We start from the raw sequence: 22,657 nt of genomic DNA, 5'->3' as shown, positions 1-22,657 counted from the left end.
CCTACTTCCCACACTGGGTGTGCCAGTCTAGACTTTTCTGTTGTTTCAAAAAGATTTTTGGAGTCTTCTTTCTTGTTTCCCAAGGTCAAACTTTGATACATTATCAGAAACTCTATAAGGTCGGGAAGATCTTATAAGAGAAGGAGAATGACGGACTATGTGTTAAAACAGACCGTTACTCTGCAGGGGGTAGAAAGCCAATATGCTCCATGACCTGCTGTGTTCACAACGTAACTCTAGATTTGTGATCACATGGATTAATGTACTAGTCCTCACAGTTTTTTTTAGGTTTGCCCAGTGAGATTTTAATGGCATAAAACTACAACCAAAAAAAAACCTGTCTTTGTCTTTATGTATTTTTTATATTACCTATAGATCCAGGTTGGATATCTTTTTTTTTCCTCTCTTTTTTAATGAAAATGGCTCCAGGACCTTGGACACTGTTGGCAGCGTTGGGTTTTCTTAGCTGCTGTAACTTTGGTTGGTGTGAAGCAGCAAGGACTAGTGGTTCAACCTCTGGAGAGAGAAACCAAGAGCAAGGAGCCTCGTCACTTGAACGAGTTAAGAGAGGATGGGTGTGGAACCAGTTCTTTGTGGTGGAGGAGTACACGGGCACGGAGCCGCTTTATGTAGGGAAGGTAAGAAAATATCTTCACTCGAACTTTGAATGAATGTTGAATCCTTAAAAAAATCTGCTTTGCAAAGCCAAGGTTACCTTACCCGGGCCACAATAGAAGTGTTGGCAGTACATGACAGCTACATTGCTGACCTGCTACATCTTGTTGAACTGTTGTTGAGACATGAATTGTTTCTGTTGTGAAGCTGCTGCTAGGTTTTTACAGAGGGTTTCTGAAAATATCTTTATAAATAGTAGAAATAGACCTCTGTGCTAAGTTAATTGCCAGGAGTGTTGCAGCTGTACCTGGAAATATTACATAACTTTATTTTATTTTTTTCGATGAACAAATTATGGATTCAGGGAACCAAATTGCTGGAGTGCTTTTGCCTTGAACTTGCATGAGGTGCACCTGAGACCTGAGTCTCATGCGGGCAGTGTGGCTGCTCTAATCAGGTCCCATGTGTTCCTCAAGGAAAAGCCAGATGTTCGTTGACACAGACACACACAGTAAAAGCAACTGTAGTCATATTAAATCAGATTTTATCATGAGGATGAATAGAATACAAGTAACTGTAGAAGCTTGTGCATGAGTAGAAGTCCACATCACGTGGCAGAATACATAAGGTGGCATTCATGACATGACAGAAACATATCCATGAGGATAAGACGATCTGTAAATATGTTGTAAAACACTTCTTCAATGCTACACCGGCTACATTCATACTTTTACATTTTCTTTTTCTGATAGCGATACAACAAAAAAAAATAACACACACCTGGAACTTTTTATGATGCAATAATTCACAAATACTGAGCAGGCATGCTGGTGTAAACAGGAAGTAGCATCGTAAGAATAGAAAACTGTTGACATGATATGAAAAGTTAGCACGCTCATTAGACCAATGTTGAGGTGAAACTGGGTTACATCCAGGACGAGGGGGACACAAAACCATGGACACTGCAGGAGCAAAAGAGACTCCCTTCTTTCCAAGTGCCCATAATGAACCAGCAACCGCAAAACAATCAATGTTAAAGGTTTATCTAAAAAAACAACAAAAAAAAACCTGAGCCTGAGATGTCTGCTGGTGGTCTGACTGTGAGTGGTTCAAGGGATGACCAACTAAAGCTGGGAAATTCTGACCTCTTGCCCTGAAATCTGTTCTTGAGCACCAATCACCTCTCAGGATCCAGCCTAACACTCGCACCCGATCGATAAAGCACACCTGCAGTCTATCATTCACTCACATTCACCAGCAGAGAGAGAGAAAGAAAGAAAGAAAGAGAAAGGGAAAGCACAAGCCTGGAGTCATAACAAAATGAAACTGATAGGGCTTTTTTGTTCTCAGCTGATAGTCGAGTCACAAATGATGAGAGTCGATCAGGAAACAAATGTGAGTAACTGTTTCATCATTTTCAAAGGCCTCTTTTTTTTTTTCTGCCTGTCCAGACTCGAATGCAGACCTGAAGTTTTGAATCTATAACAGAACTAACAGGTTTTTCTCGCTTTTCTGTTGCTCTAAACTCTGGGGTATTGTGAGTGAGAGTAGCTGATGTATTTTAAAACAAAAAAACGTGTGAACGTTGCATCAGAGAAGACCGTACGCCCTTCTCTCTGATTTCGAGGACACAGTCTTGACATGTGAAATGTGCATATTGAATTATATTTTACTAATGTAATGAGAGACGATGAGTGAATGTCAAATCCAATCTGTTTGCAAAGCGTCTCCGCCATGCATGTGTTTGAGAATATTTTTCTTTCCCCCCCCTTTCTCTTTTTTTTTTTTTTTTTTACTCGCGTCCCATTTGTCTGCCGCTTCTCAGATGAACTTCACTGAGTTGATGAGAGTGGACAGTGTGTACGATTTGATTGCCTTACATAGGACGTGATGTGCAACAATTGAATATTAATGCAGATGGCATGAGACTCGGTGATGAGTCACACACACATCAATCCCCTTGTTTCTACTCGTTTAGACGTGGCAGTGGATCAACGGATATTGCATCCTGAATCCACTGATGTCCGTGTATTCTTACAAATAAAGGCAGATGCTCCCTACAGCATAGCTGGGCGTGACGGAGTAATTTTCCCGCGGCCATTATTTATCTGCCATTGTGACTGCCAACAACAAAGCCAACAGACAGAGGGAAACTCAATGATACATGAGGGAAGGAATTAAGGAATAGGGAAGGTTGCAAAGAAAGGCAGAGGAACCGACAGGCTCCAGCACATGTCGTGATTCATTATAGGATAGAGGGCCGGAGAGGACTGATATAGAAGGATAGAGCTGCAGGGAGTGTCACAGAAGGAATTTTATTGATAAAAAACAGTAAAAATGTGCATTTCATAGGGTACTGACCAATGCTGTGAGTGTCCTGTGTGCGGATCTCTCTCACAAACACTTACACATGTGCAGACTCTGCTGGATATTTTAGTATCAACACTTTAATTTGGGCAGTAGAGGATTAAAGGTGTGCAACATGCTTCAGTACTGGATAATTTCTCTCTTCATATTACTTATCTCCAACTCTGGAAACATGCCAAGCCCGTTCTGTCGTCCGCCGCAACCCACGACCACTACTCTGCTAATGAAATCAGATTTACAAATAAAATGGTCGCTCACGTGACGTTAAACTGGCAGCTTTGGTCGGTACATTTAGATAATGAATTCTCGCAGACTTAAGCGATATGACAACAATAAATATGTTTCTTGCCAGCCGCTTCGGAAATTGCGTTGTAATGAAAGGAAGAGTGTAGGGTGCACACTGGGAGTGTGCTTTTGTACACGACGGAATTACTGTTGAACTCCGATCACCGCAAGTGCTTATTGTGAAAAGTAGTGAAAGGTGGGGGGGGGGGATTCACGTTTTTCTCTGCGGTGTTTTTACTCTTTATTTTGACAAACGTTGTCAGTGTGAGACCCAGTTTTCTTTTTTTCAGGACCAGCAATCATGAGGACCGAGGACCAAAGCCGAAACCATGCTCTGCTATGGTTAAAGTTAGCATGAAAATGTGAATTGTTGTTGTACTTTAGTTAGGCTGTCCAAATTAGCCTACGTGTGTGTGTGTGCCTGATATTCCTTATGTTGTGGGGACCTAAATATGTGTGTATGTATGTTTACACACTCAAAAATCAAGTCCCCATAATGTTGTGTGTGTAATCATTTAGAAACGGTGGTCCCCACAAGTGATGAAAAAGTAGTTGGTCCTCATTAATCATGGAAACCAGTAAGTGTGTATTTGTGTATATTTGGTACCACTGTGTGTTTGTGTGTGTGTGCCTGATATTCCTTATGTTGTGGAGACCTAAATCTGTTAACACAGTCACATTATGGGGACAAAAATCAAGTCCCCTTAATGTAAATGACTACATTTTAAGGTGAAGACATGTTTTAAAGTTAGGCGGGGGCCGGGGTTAGGTTAGGATTAGGCCTGTAGTAATTATGGTTAAGGTTAGAGTTGGGCTGAATCCCAATACCACCCCTTAGCCCTCCCCCTTCCCCTTCCCCCTTTGTCAGAGTTCCCCTTGGCCCTCAAAACAGAGTTGAGGGAGCGAGGGGTACGAACGTTCCCCTAAGAAATGAGACACACCTCCATTACGTCATCACGTCGTCCGGACTTGACGCTCGCGGACTGCTACATCAACAAGCCGATGCGATGCTTGTTGATGTAACAATCCAAAAATGCCGTCCTCACAAGTAATGTCTGTTGCCTGGGCTATTTTTCTGTTTTTACGACTGTCAGCTGCTAACCAACGACATCGGCGGCGACGCTGTGAGGAGTGTTCACACACACAGTTACAGCGACTGCAGACCCGCTGCATTATCATAGCCACACACACACACACACACACACACACACGGTGCAGAGGGAGAAAGCTGCTCGCAGACAGAGCGGAGGAGAGCGGGGACAGAATCTCCTGTTCTGTCCTGAAGACGTAACTGTGCACTCCGGCACTATTTGTTAATGTTAAAAAAAAATAGCGATAGCAGCTAGCTAACCACTTACGAAAGGAACGCCGGGATAGCATCGGCTACGACTAGCTAGTAATTCAAAACAAACTTGACTAGTGATTCAGAAACACCGTTGACAATTGAAGAAGACCACAATACAATCATTACACATGACTGTCGTGATTAAAATACTGAAAATACATTTGTGCGAGTCTTTAACGGCCAGCTTTCAAACTTCGCTGACAGGTGACGCGGCAGAAGCTGCGAAATTCCTCAAAGCCCTCCGTTCCAAGTGTGGTCCTGAGGAAGCTTCGTTTCGAGGGCTACGTAGCCCTACGGCTTGGCCCTACCCCTTAACCCTTATGAGAAATGAGACAGCACTACACCTCACATGAACGCGCAAAAACAAGGGGTAGGGGGAAGGGGGAGGGCTAAGGGGTGGTATTGGGATTCAGCCTAAGTCTCCAGGAAATGAACGTAAGTCAATGGGTAATGTCCTCTTAAGTCACATAAACCAGTTTGTTGTGTGTGTAATCACTTAGAAACGGTGGTCCCCTGCAAGTGATGAAAAACTAGTTGGTCCTCATTAATCATGGAAACTAGTAAGTGTGTGTGTGTGTATATTTGGTACCTTTTTAGGACCTTTATAAACACTGACCTTGTCAGGACCAGTAATCCTCATGGAGACCAGAACCTTGTCCTAAAGAGGCAGAACCTCATTTCTGAGGAACCGGTTAAGTTTAGGTCTAAGGATAATGTCCCCTAATGTCAATGTCCTCTGAAGTCATGGAAACCAGAGTGTGTGTGTGTGTGTTGTGTTGTGTTAATCTGTCCACATCCATTTATATTCCTTCGAAGGGCATATCAAGGGTCTTTTGTGCCGTTTCAGTGTTTTTTCTTTTGTAAACATTCAGCTCTCTGATCTTTATGGATGTACCTGGCATGGTTTTCTTTACACCACCACAGTATAAACTGTGACAAATGTGCTAGTACCGTCCACATCCAAAAATGCCTCTTTGTCAACTCCCTGCATTCAACGTGGAGCCAAGTGAAACAGACTGCCTGGTTGTTTTTTTTTTCACCTTTTTTCCCCCCCAGTTTGATTTATGGTGTTTCTGTGATTTTGGCTGTAGCGGGTTTTGTGTACTGTTAAACATGCAGAATTTATCCGCGAGTTGTATGATATAAATTCACTTTTATTCACTGGTTTGGTTATGTTAGTGTTGAAGTTTTAGTGGGTAAGGTATGTTGTCAAAAACAACTAAATAGGAGAAATCGCTGGAATATGTAATCAGCTATTTTTAGCATTTAAGTAATGCTTGGCTCTATGATAAGACATGTGCATGTGGACTTCTACAGAGAACTGGACACACTGAGCCTCGTGATGCAGTTCTTTTCATTGTAATGATGCTAGCTGTGATTACTCAGATGTTAAGTCCATTTGGCAGCAAATCACCCAGCTTTTATCAAAGAAAAAACAGTTCAAGCGTAGACAGATGTAAAGAGATCTTGGCTTGATGCTTGCGGGGGGGGGGGGGGGATTATATTTTCTATTTTTGAGGACAAAAATGCTAACTTTCTATTTCCACCTATTGTAAACATGCCATGTCACAGATTTATTTGTTTCTTTTCTATTTATTTACAGTAATCCTCTGTCCACATCCCATTTCAATCCGATGTTGAGGAAAAATGATATTGGTGATAATTTGACTGTTTGTAATAACTAGCCTAACTCTACCACCGTGAAAAAAGGGGAAAAACAATCAACTTATACATTTAAAAATCAGTCTGTTCAATCGCTGTAGTCTTCTGACTCACGCTGAAGACGTTTCAGCTTTACCTACACACACATTCAAAGATTTAAAGGTACATTCCACCCAAGTCTTACTTTGTCTAAAAGTTTTACATTCCACTAAATTACTTCTTTATCTAAGTACTCAACATCTTAAAGGTTCATTCCACATTATGTTGTGCACAAAAATACGACTTATTCACAACGTTTTGATTCAACGCCATTCATTTCGACACTATTTATACTTTTTCCACTGACATTAATGCCTTTTCAATTCACTTAAACCACTTCATTGTCTTGATCACACAAATTCATGAACATTTTTACTTTACACTACTCGTAAGTCTTTAACTTCTCTTTCATGCAAGTTCAAGGACATTTCAATCGATTCATAAAACGTCTATTGCTTATTCATACAAAATCGCATGCAATTTTTATAAAACTCAAACTGCTTGAACCCAGCAACGCAGCCTAGCTTCAGTTTATTCTGCAGACAAATGCACATACAATTCAATTTATTCATACATACAAATTCAAATTCTTCAAGAATTCAATTCAGCCAAGCAAAATTGCCTTTTCTTGTGGACTATAATATCTCTAATAGTTTCTGTGAACACAAATAACAGTTTATTAAATTTAAAATAACACAATTCAGAATCAGGTATTTTGGATGAATAAATTATATTCACTACAAGTATTGGCACACAACGATGTACAACGAAGTAACATAGTCTGTGTGTGAATGTGAGTGTGGAAAACAGGTAAACCAATAGATGGAGGAAGAGGAAGTGGCTTGTAACCAAGGTTGCGTCTCGCCTGCCTTTGGCCAAAAAAAAAGGGCCACCGATCAAGAGTGGAAATGTATTTAATGGCAGCAACTGAAGAAGATAATGACATTATTTTTAATTTCCCTTGTCACTCTGGCTTTCTTTAACCCCTTTCGGCAATTCTGCCATTTGGTCTCCCCTCTTGTCTCTGACTTTGTTCACCATAGTCTTTCTACCCTTCCTTCCCGTGGAGCCGTCTTCAACCTTGGTTGTCTCTAATACAAGTTACCTTGTTAAGGCTTTGAAGCTGTTCAGATCAGACAGCTTGACAAGCCACGATGAATAATGGCAGGTCTTCTCCCGATTACACCGACTTAAATATAAGACAACCAATTTGCTCCTGCTTTGAATCCCCCAATAAACCAAGGCTCCAGCGTAAAGCCGTAGACCCTGTTCTGCTGTCGGCACAACAAATGTAAAGTTCTTCCTCTCAACTGTCTTCTATTCTATTTTTGAACCTCTGTGCAAACCTGAACAAGCCCAAAGGGAATATTGACCGAACCTGACCCAAAACCCAACATGTGGCTTGTATTTTTTGCCCAAGCCCGACCTGATGCTTAGAGAAAGCTGAAGCACACTGTCACGTAGGTGGTTGTTAGCCTTTGTTCATTTTGCAAAAACAACAAAAGAGTCACAGTTGCATCTCGAGGGAAAGCAAATACCAGACCTTTAAACGCACACTCGCTTGCATAGACACACACAAGTCGTACACCTCATGCATTATCAGCAGCACTTATGAATATTTTAAAATGTCAGACTCGACCATCAGTTCTTCCTTATTAATGCTTGGTGAACTGTAACCGCTGGTAACTGTTTACACAATCCAAACCGTTGTTTATTTTGAGATGTTGTGGTGGAAAAGGATAACATCCAAGATGGCTTCGATCGCCTTGTGCACTATGATCAGTGTGCTGCTGTAAATAGAGACACTTGAATTCACACCAATTCCAATTCAGTTCATGTTCACAGAGGCAAATCTCAAAAACTATAAATTGTGAACCAAAGTCAGGTTATCTTCATTTGCCCTGCTGCTCTGGTAATTAACATCGCCCTGTAGGCCGGTGGGTGGCTGCTGGGCGGGCGGGCGCAGTGTAGCGTAGCGTGTTGTCGTCCACATTCCCCAGTGAGGAGCGTAGAGAACCGGGAGGATAACCACTGAAAAGTGGGAACAGAGCCAGAGGACATATGCCATTAAACTTTTAGCCTCCAGGTCTGTGAGGCCCCCAATTCTCCCCCCCCCCCCCCCCCTCCGCAGGTAAGCTAGTGCATTTAGCCGAGCTAGCATTGTTAGCCAGGAGTGTCGGGAAACCGCTGACTCGCAGCCGCCATTCATCACCCATGGGCAGGAGGGTCCTGAGCCACAGATGTTGCCCTCATCTTTTTCTTACAGCCCCGTGGGTGAGAAGCAGTGGCAAGTCTGCGGTTTTTTGGCGGCACTCTGATGTGACGATCCTTGGCTAAATGTGCTAGTTTGCCTGCAGAGGAGGAAGAGATGGGGGCCTTCCAGGCACGGAGAATGAATGTGCCCTTTTAATTTCCGTCTGTCATCGCCTCTCCTCCCGGGTTCTCCCTTTCTTTTTTTTGCGAAAGTGGATGAGAACACTGAGGCTTGTAGCAGGTTAATACTATGCAAGTGAAAGGTGCGGATAGAGAGCGCTCACAGAGTTCACGCGTGGTCCAAACGAACCGTACTGAGGCAGTAAACGCACCGGAGTGAATTAACTGCACTTAAACCAGGCTAGTGTGAACACACTCTATTTTCAATACATCAATTTTAAAAAAAGCCATTTAAATTTACCAGACTTTACACTATATTTTACTGAAATAACTTGAAATTACAATTGATGTGACCAAACCTGACCTGAACCCGACAATCATTTCTGCATTTTTGTGCAAACCGGGCCCAACCCCGCCACTGCATCGAAGTCACATGTCATTACCCTTTAGCAGGATAGGCAGCAGTGACAGTGTGACTCATAGGGATGACCCAAAGGTGACGATTCCAGGGTATTAACAACCTCATTCACCCCTGAGTCAGCCCACAGCCCTCCACTGTAAACCCCAAGGCATTTTAACTACCACTGGCTTAAAGTTTAACTCGAGCCACATACTGAATCACTGTCGCTCCTAAGCCACTGTGACAAATTTGATTTGCATATAATTAGTCATTTCAGAGAGTATTTAATCACCCTTTTAATGACAAGATTATAAGAGTGATTAAAAATATACCTGTGCTCTTAATTTGTAGCAGTAGCTGAGGACCTATTATGATTCAATGGCGTGGCCAGTGGAAGTTAAAAATGTGACACACAAAGGTGGATTTTTTTTTCCATGCAGGAAATCCACTTTCTCATTTTGCACAAACCAAGTTTAATCAAGCCCTCATCGTACTGTGGTGTGCTCTAAATGTGTGGAGAGTTGAGCTCATGTTGTTTACTGCATGGTCTCCTCCTGGTCACTTTTTTGCTTAGGAAGTGACATCCTGGCTCTGACCTTAAGTTTGCAGAAAACATGTTAACTAAGCATAGTCTGCTTTTTTTTTACGAGCTGCCAACTTAAATTACTCCAATGAGGACAGACTGAAGGATGGTATACCCAGCCTGAGGGGGGAGAAATAGCATCATCCCAGCAGAATGATGAACTCGCTCTGTGTGTGTGTCTGTGTGTGTCTGTGTGTGTACTCGTCATCCAAGCCAACAGTGGACCTCGGCATCGTTACAGAGGACCTCCATGGCAACAGGATACATTTTCCAGGTCTCCTGTTGTTAGTCGTGCTTTGAATCATGCTAAATTTATGATCAAGGGGCGTTTTCTTTGAAATCCTTACTTACACACAGGTCGTACAAATGAGAAACAAAAAAGAAGAAATTAACGAATGAATTCCCCGAAGTATAAGATGTAGAATTGTCCAAATCAAATATTCAAAAGTAACTGATTTTATATGGTACTTTATATAATTAAAGTCCAGATAAAGTCAGTCTTGCTGCTAATGTTGCTGCAATTCTTGTTATTACATACAGGCCAGCTATCAGCCAGATAACCTTTGAAAGAAACAAAAAAAAGGCTAATGTTTGGAGGTCCTTTTTTGATAGGTAGAAGATCCAGGTCCCCTCTTGGCCATTTAAGAAAAAAAAATATATATATTATAAAGCACATTTGAAGTAATATTATGATAAAATACCTTCAAAGAAAAAACATTCTATTATTTTTTTATTATTGAAAAATGACCAGAAACAGATGTCCACTGTTGGTTGACGTTAAATGACAGTCCCCGCTTAGCCTGGTAAACATGTATGTGTGTGTGTGGCTGTCTGTCTGTGTGTGCTTGCACCTGCCAACATGCACATTTTGTTAGGTCTGCGTGCCCATGTACAGCAGGTAGGAGCTTGCATATTTGCTGCCAGGATCTGTGCAATGTAATTAACACATGACAGCATCTCACAGACGTTCTTGTCTTCAGAATTTGATTTCAGAAATACGGAGGGAGGGTGAGGGAGGGAAACATATCTCGTGGTGCATGAGCACGCACTTTTATTAGATAACTCTCACAGTTTGGACCAATGAAACTTCTTTTATTATATCTGAAATATTGATGGAGCCAAAGTATCCGGCATTATATTTTCTCTGACTCTTCATGTATTAGTCTTCAGGATGATTCCGAATGGTGAGAAAAGGCACAAACAGATAGATAAAAAGGGAGGGGGGAAATTGAAGAGGGAAGCAATATGAAGGCGGAGGCTTGCATTATTCCATGGTTTTACGACAAATACTTAATGAAAACCCCCGTGAGGGTGATAGGAGCCTGTATTTAATTAAGCTTTAATAAAATATTAAGCAGGGAGGCTAGGGCGCTTTCCCCTCTCCCCCGGTCTGCTCAGTAGATTGAACCACACTTACACAGCATAGACAGCTCGGAATTATAATTTCAGACGGAAGGTGAGTGAGAGAGAAAGAAACAGTGAGAGTAGGTCTGTTCACTAAAGAGCCAAAGGGGAGGTTGGGACAGGGGACCAATACTTCTCCTATTGCTGCCTCCGGAATGTCTTCTAATCACATTAGGGGGGAAATATAGCTTTGATTTATAAGTACTCTTTTAAGTACACTCTCCAGCTCGACTACCTCTATGTCTCTACCTTTGACAATCTTTGGAGCAACTTTGATCTCCTAATTTGGGCGTCGCAACCTGTGAAGGGCACGGTGTGCAGAAACAATGTAAATCATCAGTTAAAATGTGGTGTTGTCTTCAATGACGATGTTCTATAGGGAGCTCGGAGAAGGCATTTAGCGGCAATTACTATTAGCAGATTAGATAAGGGGATGATTGGAAGAAATATACTAATTTCTTTTGGTCACGGCTGATGATCAAAAGTCATTTTCTGACAAGTATCAGTTGGAAAAACCATTAGTGTACACATTTAGAAACCAAAATAGAAACTCCTATGCACAACACCCCACAAATAACCTCAACTCAGACAATCATGTTATATGGAGCTGACTCATTTCACATCATGTGACCTGTTGATGTTGGTCATGCGATAACAAGCGCTTTAACCTCTGTTCTAGTTCAATGACAACCTTTGCCCCCTAACTGCTTACCAGTTACCCCAATGTGACCAGTTCTGGTCTGATAAAGTCACCTTTTCCCCTTTGTATCTTGAACTGTCTTCAGATGCATGAAAACTATGTTTTCCCACTTTCACAAAATGGCACTGTTCACAGATAGTTCCCATGAGCGGTTTTTATCCAGGTATATGATTTAAAACATTGTCTACTTTCAAGACTTTCAAGAGAATGTGAACTGACACATTGCTTTATCAGCCTCTTTCAGCAGTGATGATTTTACGAACTCCTTTATTTATGAGTGTTTTGTTGTGACTTTGTGTGGCAGCTGTAATTCTAGGCTGTTCGGTTTCTGCAGTTATGATTTTTGTCTGCATTTTCCTTGCACATTTGTTTAGAAATAGTCAAACTTGCTGTCACAATCTCCATGGTAAAATGGGAAGACATTTTGAGCTATCTAACCATGCTTAAGCTAGCTCAGTGGTGCATATACTGTTTAATGTTGTAAACATTAAAACAAATCCTGTCCATTTTTTAAATAAGGTACTAATGTATGGTACTTTATGGTTTTTGTCTGCATATCTGTTTAGAAATAGTCAAACTTGCTAGTGTAATCTCCATGGTAAAATGGGAAGACATTTTGAGCTAGCTAACCATGCTTAAGCTAGCTCAGTGGTGCATATACTGTTTAATGTTGTAAAGATTAAAACAAATCCTCTCCATGTTTTAACTAAAGTACGAATGGATGCTGCTTTATGTTTTTTGTCTGCATTTTTCCTGCATATCTGTTTAGAAACAGTCAGACTTGCTGTCACAATCTCCATAGGTAAAACGGGAAGACTTTTTAAGCTAGCTAACCAGGATTAAGCTAGCTCAGTGTTGCATATAATCCGTAATGTTGAAAAGATTGAAACACATCCTGTCCATGTTTTTAAAAAAGTACTAATGTATGGTACTTTATAGTTTTGTCTGCATTTTTCCTGCATATCTGTTTAGAAATAGTCAAACTTGCCAGTACAATCTCCATGGTAAAATGGGAAGATGTTTTGAGCTAGCTAACCATGGTTAAGCTAGCTCAGTGGTGCATATAATGTGTAATGTTGTAAAGATTAAAACAAATCCTGTACATGTTTTAAATCAAGTACTAATGTATTAATTCCAAGAGGAAAACCTTAATATTACTTCTTTTGTTGTAATTCACAGATTCACACAGACTCAGATGAAGGCGAGGGCAACATTAAGTACACCATCTCTGGGGAAGGGGCAGGCTCCATCTTTATCATTGACGAGCTAACAGGAGACATCCATGCCACAGAGAGACTAGACCGCGAGGAGAAGGCTTTTTACACGCTCCGGGCTCAGGCTCGGGATCGACTCTCCAGCGACCCCCTGGAACCGGAGTCCGAGTTTGTCATCAAGGTCCAGGACATAAACGACAGCGAGCCCAAGTTCTTGGAGGGACCATATATCGGCAGTGTGGCAGAGCTGTCACCCATAGGTAAGACTTGTGCCACCTGGAGAGGTAACCGAAGGATTGAGCTGAACAGATTTACTCGTTACATTACAACATAATGTCCTGGGAAAGTAGAAAGTGCAATATGGTGAAATTCTTTCCTGTCATGGAGCTGCAGAATAGACAAAAAAAAAGCAGAGTGGAGATGCTAGATGAAAATAGATGTGGATGAATCGCAGAATGGTGACATGGACGTTAAGGAAATGATCCCCCTCACATGGACTGTGTCAGAACTATGACCCATAGCAGCGAGATAGAAAATGAACGAGACAATGCTGGCATGTAAAGAAGGAGAGCGGTAGATGTATAGCCGTTCTCCCAAATGAGCTTTGTGGCTGTGTTCTGACACACTGTTATGAGGCAAATGATAACGGGGGAATAAGGAGGGGGGGAGCAAAGGAGAGCCTCTTCAGAGGAGTAGATAATAGCAAAAGTACGCCACATATTTACACAGGCGCTTGACACTGAAACCACAATGCTTTTAATCTTGACAAACATGTTTTTATTGTGAGTGCTAGCAGGGCCCCATGGCTGCTTAAAATTCTCACTGAAATGGAAAAGACAGGTGAATGAGGGTGTCGAGGGTTTCATTAGCATGGCATTAATGTCAAAACCACAGCTGATGTTTAATAAACAAAATTCTGTGTAGCTGTCAAGCGTTATCATAATACCGTTTGTGTGTATGTATGCATGTGTGTGTGTGTGTGTGTCTCGTCATAGGTAGTAGAGTTTGGGGCGGCTTCTTGTTTGAGTGACTCCAGGAGTGCTGAAAAATGGAATAGCTCTTTCCTGTTGGAGCCTGATTAGAATTAATTCCTGCTTCCTCAGCCTGATGCAAACCGGCGCCTACAGTGCTCTCCAAGACTGAATGAGGCATGTGTGCATGTGCTTGTGAGAGGAAATGAGTAAGAGTTGGAGACAGCAAGGACACAGGGAGTAAGAAATAAAAGATGCAAAAACCCCCGGGAAGGAAATAAAGTTGTCCCCTCAAATGAGATATTGAGTCATAGAAACTATGCCCAGTTAACGCCGGCTAATGTAATCCTCCAGAACCCTAACGATCAAGACCCTTCAACACTGGCTGTGCTTGTTTGACCCTGTTGCACCTCAGTCAAATTATGCGCTAAACAACTGTGAAGTTCATGTTTTAAACATCGCTGTGGTACACTAGCCTAATGAGGTAACAGCTTGTGCTTAGTCAAGCATATTTCTCCTCTTTCTGCTGTTCTCCTGTGAAACATCAGCAAGGCCAAAACTGTATTGTTTTGGCATTTCAGTGATAAGGTAATGTACCAATAACAGAGACTGGAGAGAAATTAGTCAATTAATAAATAAAGGTGCCAGACAGACGAGCTCCAACGCCACTTTTAACAAGCTCTGCCCGTCGAACCAAAGTCTGATAGCTGCTGAACTTTGTTGCTGTCAACAGATGAACAAAACACATCACACTGAGTTTTTCTGAGTTATGATTTTATGAAAGTGGACACTTTGGTCAGTCTTAGACACAATGTTCTGCTCAGTAAATACTTGCTTCATGGAAAAACAAATGCGTCCAAATATACCTGTAAATAATAGCCTTCATTAAAGAAACACAAAGTAACGTTGCCACCTTAAAATAACATAGCTTTAATGTCATTGTGACTTCTGATTGGTGCCTGTACTCTGCACCCTGAGCCTCTGTCATTCAAATATATAACTTTATTGAACACAAACGTTATCTGTGAGACGTTTGTAACTTAAAGCTCCGGTGTGTAACATGGAGAGTTTATTGTCAGAGACTGTATGTTTGTATAGTTGTAGCCTTTTGTACACACCTTAGGCATCGACCTTGCTTAATGGAGGCTGCCAACTTGTGCAACCATGGTTCTATTGATGAAGTAGACAAACCAGCCCACAATGATCTATGCTATCATTCTTCACTTAGAAAAGTGAAGAACGATAGCATAGATCATTGCATAGTTTCTGGAATGCAAAGGCCAACATAGTTCAACATAGTTCCCCGTCACATTTGAGAAAGAAAGTTGAGGGCTTCGTTCTTTCTTCTGGGTTTCTTCAGTAATCTGCAATAATTCAAAGTTATTAAAAATATTTTTTTCATTGTGAAATCTTTATTACAGCAGCAGCATGCACAACAAAAGTTACATAGTGTCTCTCTGAAAAACTAGAAGCACCAGCCCCCTTTTTTTTTACACAAAGTCCTTGTTTGTTCATCTCTTTGATTTGGGATGTGTCCCTATAACTGTTTTAGTACCTTCAACAATTAAGTTGTTCCTGCTATAAGTACAGTAGCTCCTGCATTCCCCATGTACTTTACAGAGTTCATTAACACCACAAAAATGATAGATAAGCATCCTGACATCTTTAGTACTGTATACTTAATTCTGACTCTTTTCCTTTCTGATTGCACTTTATTCTCAAACCTGGTTAGCATCGGTACTTTTTATGTGATTTGGACACAGCTGCTGCGATCTAAACCATGGCTGTGTTTTATGCTGTGATGAAAGCAGGTTGCAAGCATTAGCCACACCATTGATGTGCTCACTGTGCTGTTTTACGGCCGACCGTATAGCAAACTGCCTCGGAAAACGTGAGGCCGTAATAGTAAGAAAGTAATCAGTAGTCCGCTGCCTGAGGCATATTCATTTTTACTTATCACTCCTGTCAAGTCTCCCAGTCCATGTCTTTTTCATAGCTTTATAGCCTCCGCACCTACCTCTCCCTTCTTTTCGCAGTGGCTTCCTCTCTGTCTGTGTGTCTGTCTGCAGTTAGACTGTGCTGTCAAAAATACCTGCTACATGCATTTTAAAATGCATCACATTTTGATGCAATGCTTTGCCTTCAGTCCAGTTGTTTAGTTTAAAGTGGACATATTATACCCCATTTCCCCAAGTTAACCTAGGTGTCCCTGGTGTCCTATTGAACAGGTCTGTAACATGCTTTGGTCAAAATACCTTAAGGATGAATCACCACAGCAGTTCAATCACCCTGCCAAAACAGCCCTGTTGCTTTTGAGTGCCTGTCTCTTTAAATGCATATGAGACACAGGAAACTACGACAGCATCAATGAGGCCCTGGAAGCTAACAGCAGTTAGCATTTGGAAAAGCCATCATTTGCAGACCCTAGCGGACACATTACCATCTTATATAAAATGTATCCACTGGACATGTAAATCCTCTGACGCTGGAAGTTTGTGTAGAACTCTGTGCTGCACTGTGCAGCCAAGAATAGAACACTTTGTGGACTTCTGCTCTTCCGCAAAACTATTGCTAGCACATTTTTTAGGGACAAAGCGGAGCTCCGCGAGACAGCAATTCCAGGAATTTGCACAATGTGATGTCAGATTGCGCGGAAGTCAACCCATGTTTTATCTCCTGTACTTAGACTCAGGCCGACCACAAAAACATGACTGAGTCATTTTTTTCTCTCACACTTTGCCTACTCATAGGGCCTCCAGAGTCTCAAGTATTAAAATGATTAAAACGTTGATTTTGCATAATATGTCCCCTTTAAGTCTGAACAGGAAGAAACATAGTTCAGAGACATAAAATTTATTTATTTGCTGTTATCAGTCATCACTCCATGGACAGCATGAAAGTGGTAAAAATATTTGTCAAAATAATCTTATCCTAAACGGATCAGTGCATTTCAAGCTTTGGTGTCTATATACGTATCCAGAGAACAACAACAACCAGCACTGCAATAATGGTAAACAAAAAAATAAATAAATTGTGTTTTGCACTCCCTCATGCAGGCAGGGCTTTTAATAGATGTTAGCAAGGATTTCAGCAGTGGATTTTCTCCCTGAGACTGCTTTTACACTTTGTTTATTTGTTAATGCGAGATGACTCGCACATGACGGCATGTTTTCCTAATGTATATGTTTTGGAAAACATCGTCATCAATATTTCAACTCGATCCATCTTTTTTTTTTTTCCCCTTTGGTCCCCCCCCCCCCCCCCCAACTATAGTCAGTGTTAAAATATTCATGTGGCTTTGAGTCAGGCATCAAAAGGCTTAAAAACCCACAGGCTAAAGGAATGTCAAACTAGTATGGCATCTTCTACACTTAAAACTGGATAGAGTGAGGTTCCAGACACAATTCCTAGCGCACACAGACTTGCTGGAGACATTATTGGTTGTGGCACAGTTGCACCCCAAGCTAATGTTTATGCTCAGCACGCCCAGCTAATATTGAAGTAATAAAGACAGGCCTTTTCCAATTTGAAATCAGTATTACACCGTGTTACAAGATGCATACTAAGACATCCATCACTCATTTCCTCTGTCCTTATGCAAGCTGACTGACAAAGTAGCACAGTTTGTTGGCTTTAAAGCCATTTAGTCGTTGAGGCAGGCTTCCTTTCCTATGACTGAGCAGTCGAGTGACAAGCAAGCAAGTCGGGTGGAAATTCAAGGATTCAAAGGCTTTATTGTCAGGCAAAAAAAGAACAAAAAAAAACCCCACTCTTTATCTCTGCAATGAAATTATTTTTTCTCCATGCCACTACTTGCCACTTTTTTTGTCACAGCAATTAGCGAAAATACAATAAAGGAGTACCAAAAAAAGCATTGCAATCAGGAGAGAGAAACAGAGGACAGAGGTCCAAACGGGTGAAAAGTGTCCTCGGTGTTCATCCTGTAATTGATGTGCTTACATTAGCGTGGACCTCAGGACGTCAGAGGAGCAGAGACGTGGCACAACACGACGTCTGAGTCATGATCTCCAATAGAAATAACAAAAAAAAAGAGGGCGAGTGTGCAGCAACATTAAGCCGCTATCCTCAGCATCTGTCCCTTAATAACACAAGCTGATGTTTGTGTAGAACTAACATAAACATAACATAAACAATAGAGTTCAGAGTTGCACAACAGTTCCCTGAAACTTGCATTTATTATTTTCTGCTTCAAAAACACAATCACATAGTAGGCAAGGTTGCAGAAAATGAGAAACAAAGGCCAACAGCTCGAAGACAGAGATTTTCTTGCATTGCTCTACACTTTATAATATATATCTATATGTGAATATAGATATATATATGTGTAGTGCAGATATAGTGTGTGTGTGTGTGTGTGAGAACAAATGAAAAGTGATAAAATGATGTTGTTGTTTAACTTTCCACTGGTATATTTATGAACGTGGCTGGCATTGTCTGCTCAACTGTGATATATTCTCTATTGGCAAATAAAAAGCCGATCAATGCATTAGTCTGGGTTTTCTGTAGAGTAAGAATAGATTTTTTTTTTTTTTGTGCCTCCAAAACATTTCTTGTTGCTTTATAGAATACGTGAGTTCAGGTTCGCACAATGACAGGCACTGAAAGCCCGGAGAAGCATAGGCGGCATTGTGGAATGTGTTTTCTTGAAGGTCACTGCACTATCAAGTGTGTAGATGTTACACCGGGCACAAAATGTTGCATCCTTGGTTACTGACACAGAGTAGCAGTAGAATCAATGATGCAACAAATGAGGCAGTTAACAGAACGTCCCGCTCAGTAATTAATCTGTTATCTATTGACCATTTTTATGTTTTGACGGGAGACGTGTAGACACTTGGGCAATCCTTGCACAGAGCAAATATGTTTTTTTTTTTTTTTTTTCTTAGGAATTCAATTGTATTGCCACATAATAAACCTTTACGCTCGGTAGGGGTTCCTTTGTCCAAAACAAGCATCACATTTTATTTATTTTGGTTTTGTTCTCCTATTCTTTTGATATCCATCTCATCTTCAAATCTCACACTTGGCACTCAATATAAATCCCCCCCTTTCCTTTTGTATGTAATGTGAGAACTCCACAAGGGGATTTAAGTAATAATCACCCTTCCTATTGCCTCGGTCCAGAGAGGTTACCCAGGAGGGCTGCAAATTGGTGGAGTCATGATCAGGACAGCTGGGGCCTGTCATGCTATCAGTAGATGAGACATTTAGAGCAGCGAGATCACAGGAGAGAGCAATGCAACAAGGCAGGAGCAACTTACAATCAATATTCTCTGCCAACCACCTTTATGTATGTGACCGGTAACATCCACCATTATGCTCTCAACCACGGTGCCTGACATAATTGATTTTGGCGGAACTGTGTGTGGTCATGTATATGAATCAGTGTCGGGGGGGGGAAGGGGAAGGGGGAGAGAGAGTGAGCAAGAGGTAAAATGTTTGATTCTGTGTGTGAAGAAGAGGCGTGCAAGATCTGTATGACAGGAGCAGCACCATGAAGTCACAATTGTGAAATTGATTCAGGCTCTGATTTTGTTATTATTTTTGGATAATGACAGTCAAGCGGAGCAGCGTGTCTACACTGTCCATTACAATAATGTTCATACTTGGCCCACAGGTATTCTTGTTCTCTTGGTTGTGTTAAAGGGGACATATTATGCAATAATATATTGTATTAATAATATTTTTTAATAATTGTAATACTTATATTTGGGACTCTGGAGGCCCTATGAGTAGGCAAAGTGTGAAAAAAGATGACTCACTAATGTTTTTGTCGTCCGCCTCAGTCTAAGTACAGGAGATAAAACATGCAATGTTGACTTCCACACGCAATTTGACGTCACATTATGCAAATTCCTGGAATTGTTGTCTCACGGAGCTCCGCTTTGTCCCTAAAACATGTGAGAGTGCAGGCCAGGGCAATAGTATCCGGAAGAGCGGAAGGATAGACAGTGTTCTATTCTTGACTGCACAGTGCAGCACAGAGTTCTACACAAATGTCCAGCCTCAGAGGATTTACGTGCCCAGTGGATACATTTCATATATGACGGCTAGAGTCGGCAAATTATGGCTTTTCCAAATGCTAACTGCTGTTAGCTGCCGGAGCCTCAGTGACGCTGACATAGTTTCCTGTGTCTCTTTTGCATTTAAAGAGACAGGCACTCAGAACCGAGCGTTCTGAACAGGGCTGTTTTGGCAGGGTGATTGAACTGCTGTGGTGCTTCATCCTTAAGGTATTTTGAACAAAGCATGTCACAGACATGTTCATTAGGACACCAGGGAACTAGGTTAACTTAAAGAAATAGGGTATAATTTGTCTCCTTTAATCTTAAATTACACATTTTTCTTTAAGTTCTCAAAGTTCTACAGTTCTCATAATATTTGGTAGCACTTTTAATTACAATTTGTCTAATGAGTAGTAAAGATTTAAAGTCAACATGTAACACTGACACAGTGCTGTCTACAGAGAAAATAATCATCTAATCTATTAAAAGATGCAGTACAAAGTGCGAGGCTAACAAAGATTAGATTTACAGTCTTTGTCAGGAAAGATTAAAAATATCTGTAAATTCTTTATAGGAGATCTTGAAGAGGATCAATATAAGCAGACCATTGGCTTTTATGACATAGCAATTTTTTTTCTTCTTCCTTTATAATTCTTTTTTTTCCCGCCGTCCTTTCCCTCCATCACTTTCTCCACCTTCCTCTCTCTCACTCTCCCGGGGCATTTATGTGGATGGGAGAGGAATGAATCACAGTGGAAGTAGTGGAGAAATTACTTTTCATGTGAAAACACCTCAGCTTTTATGGCTTTACTAAATGATCCATAATGCGGGCTGGGAGCACTCAGTCCTGCAGATTAAGGTGGTTTGGAGAGGGAAAGGGGCTCTGTGCTGCAGCGTTGAGCTGTTAGACCCCTACACTAAAGCTCGCACCAGTACGGCACAAGCTGAGATAGGCACAAATCTCTTTTACGAGGCTGCCTCTTAAATAGCTGTCAGTCTAGTGTCTCACACGTGGCACACTACGCCAGCTTCCCTCACAGTAATTGAACTATCTCTCCCAGAGTGGTGAAGTGGTGTGAGAAGCCATTCCAACAGAATGTGTTGATACCACTAAACCAAACTCACACATAAATCTACGTATATGGCCATCATCAACCATCCCCCCCCGCCCCCCCAAAAAATTCCATCCTCTTATTTCATTTCACCAGAGCTAGTTCCAAAGTTAGCTTTAATCTGAATGTTATTTATAGTTCATGGGACATTGGGCACAAACCAGAAATACCATGCACAAACACAACCTGCATTACTATTTTAATGGTGATTCGTTTATTGTCATGTTCTAACGATATTTCAATGGGGTAATCTGCCGATACCGATACTATTCCGATATGGATGCTATGTTTGCTTTAATATTATTATCATCATTATTGTTGATTTTACATAATAAACTCCTTTAATAAACTCCTTTATACAGGAACGTATGATATGTACGACTTTACAGCGACTTTACTGATATTCTGGTCGGTGACTGTTTTTTTTGCCGGCCAAATTCACGTGACAACGGCCAAAAGCCGGCATATAACAGTTAACGTTCTCCTCAGTGAGCAGGCGTTTTAAAACGGTGACGGCTGAAATTACGTCGGCTGCAGAGGAGCTCGCTAGCTGGCTGGCTGTAAACTGTGGGGTGGATTTCCCGAACGGACGCGTGCATCATCACCCGGTGTCTCATTGAGGCGCGCCTCCGTTTGGGAGGTCTGTTGCGCTTTTTGCAGCCAGCCAGCTAATTCCGTGAATTATGTCTGTATCGGAACCCGATACCGGATCGGATCGGCCCCATCCCCAATAATTCCTACAATTGCGAACAATGTCATCATGATCATTAATATACATGGCAGCTTATTTCATTAATTAGCCCTCAGTGCTGAGTAAACAGCAGCACTGAGTTATAATAGCTTATGAATAGAACTATAGCTATTCGATACATTTGCCAGTTAGTGTGTTCTGCAGGATGATTACCATCGAATAACAAGGCCAAACCCGTCACTGCACAGCAATGAAAAGGTGCAACCCTGATGACTCCATCGTGGTCCGACAAGACATTGGGGAGAAATATTTGCTAAACAGAGTTTCTCCCATGAATGGTGCTATAGGGGAAACAGCAAAACAAAACAATGCAAATATCTGCAGGCTGCATACATTCTTTTTATTCAAAACAGAGGCACTGCAAGCATGAGTAAGTGAAATGACTGAATATGTATTAGTCAAACCAGTGTTAAAACCTGGCTACGGCTTGAAGCGGCTCCCACTTTCGACAGTTGCACTTGTGACATTTCTGACAAGTTATTGTCAGAAATGTATCACCCCTGTTGCCCCGTAGTCATTCTCCACCTGGGTTTAAATGTTTTCTGTGGCTATTGTTGTTATTGTTTTGTCACTAATGGATCAAGGTGAAGAACACTGTGTGCTAGCAAAACATTATCTACCCAAGTGTTAATCTATCACGAGAGAGAGACTCTTCAGATTTTACAATATAATATATTGTATATAATAACACTCTCTTTCATGAATATCTGCAACTTATTTTAGTTAATCATACTTCTTTTCTCACCTTATGTTTAATCGTGTATTTGTATTATTACAGTTAATATGTCAATTAAGTCAACAATATCATAA

General features: G+C 41.2%; 1 protein-coding gene across 1 annotated transcript in view; it reads left to right on the top strand.

Moving 5' to 3' along the window:
* Nucleotides 1-419: 419 nt before the first annotated feature.
* cdh22 (cadherin 22) overlaps nucleotides 420-22,657 on the top strand; it is a gene marked incomplete at both ends in the record, with an annotated part of 66,944 nt that continues 44,706 nt past the window's right edge. The window contains 2 exons of the mRNA XM_083893057.1: nucleotides 420-638; nucleotides 12,953-13,247. Coding sequence (XP_083749183.1) covers nucleotides 420-638; nucleotides 12,953-13,247 — 514 coding nt within the window. The remainder of the gene's footprint in view (nucleotides 639-12,952; nucleotides 13,248-22,657) is intronic.

The sequence above is a fragment of the Microchirus variegatus genome, assembly GCF_963457635.1.
Source record: "Microchirus variegatus genome assembly, chromosome: 7".
Lineage (NCBI taxonomy): Eukaryota > Metazoa > Chordata > Actinopteri > Pleuronectiformes > Soleidae > Microchirus > Microchirus variegatus.
This window is presented reverse-complemented; position numbering and strand designations above follow the sequence as displayed.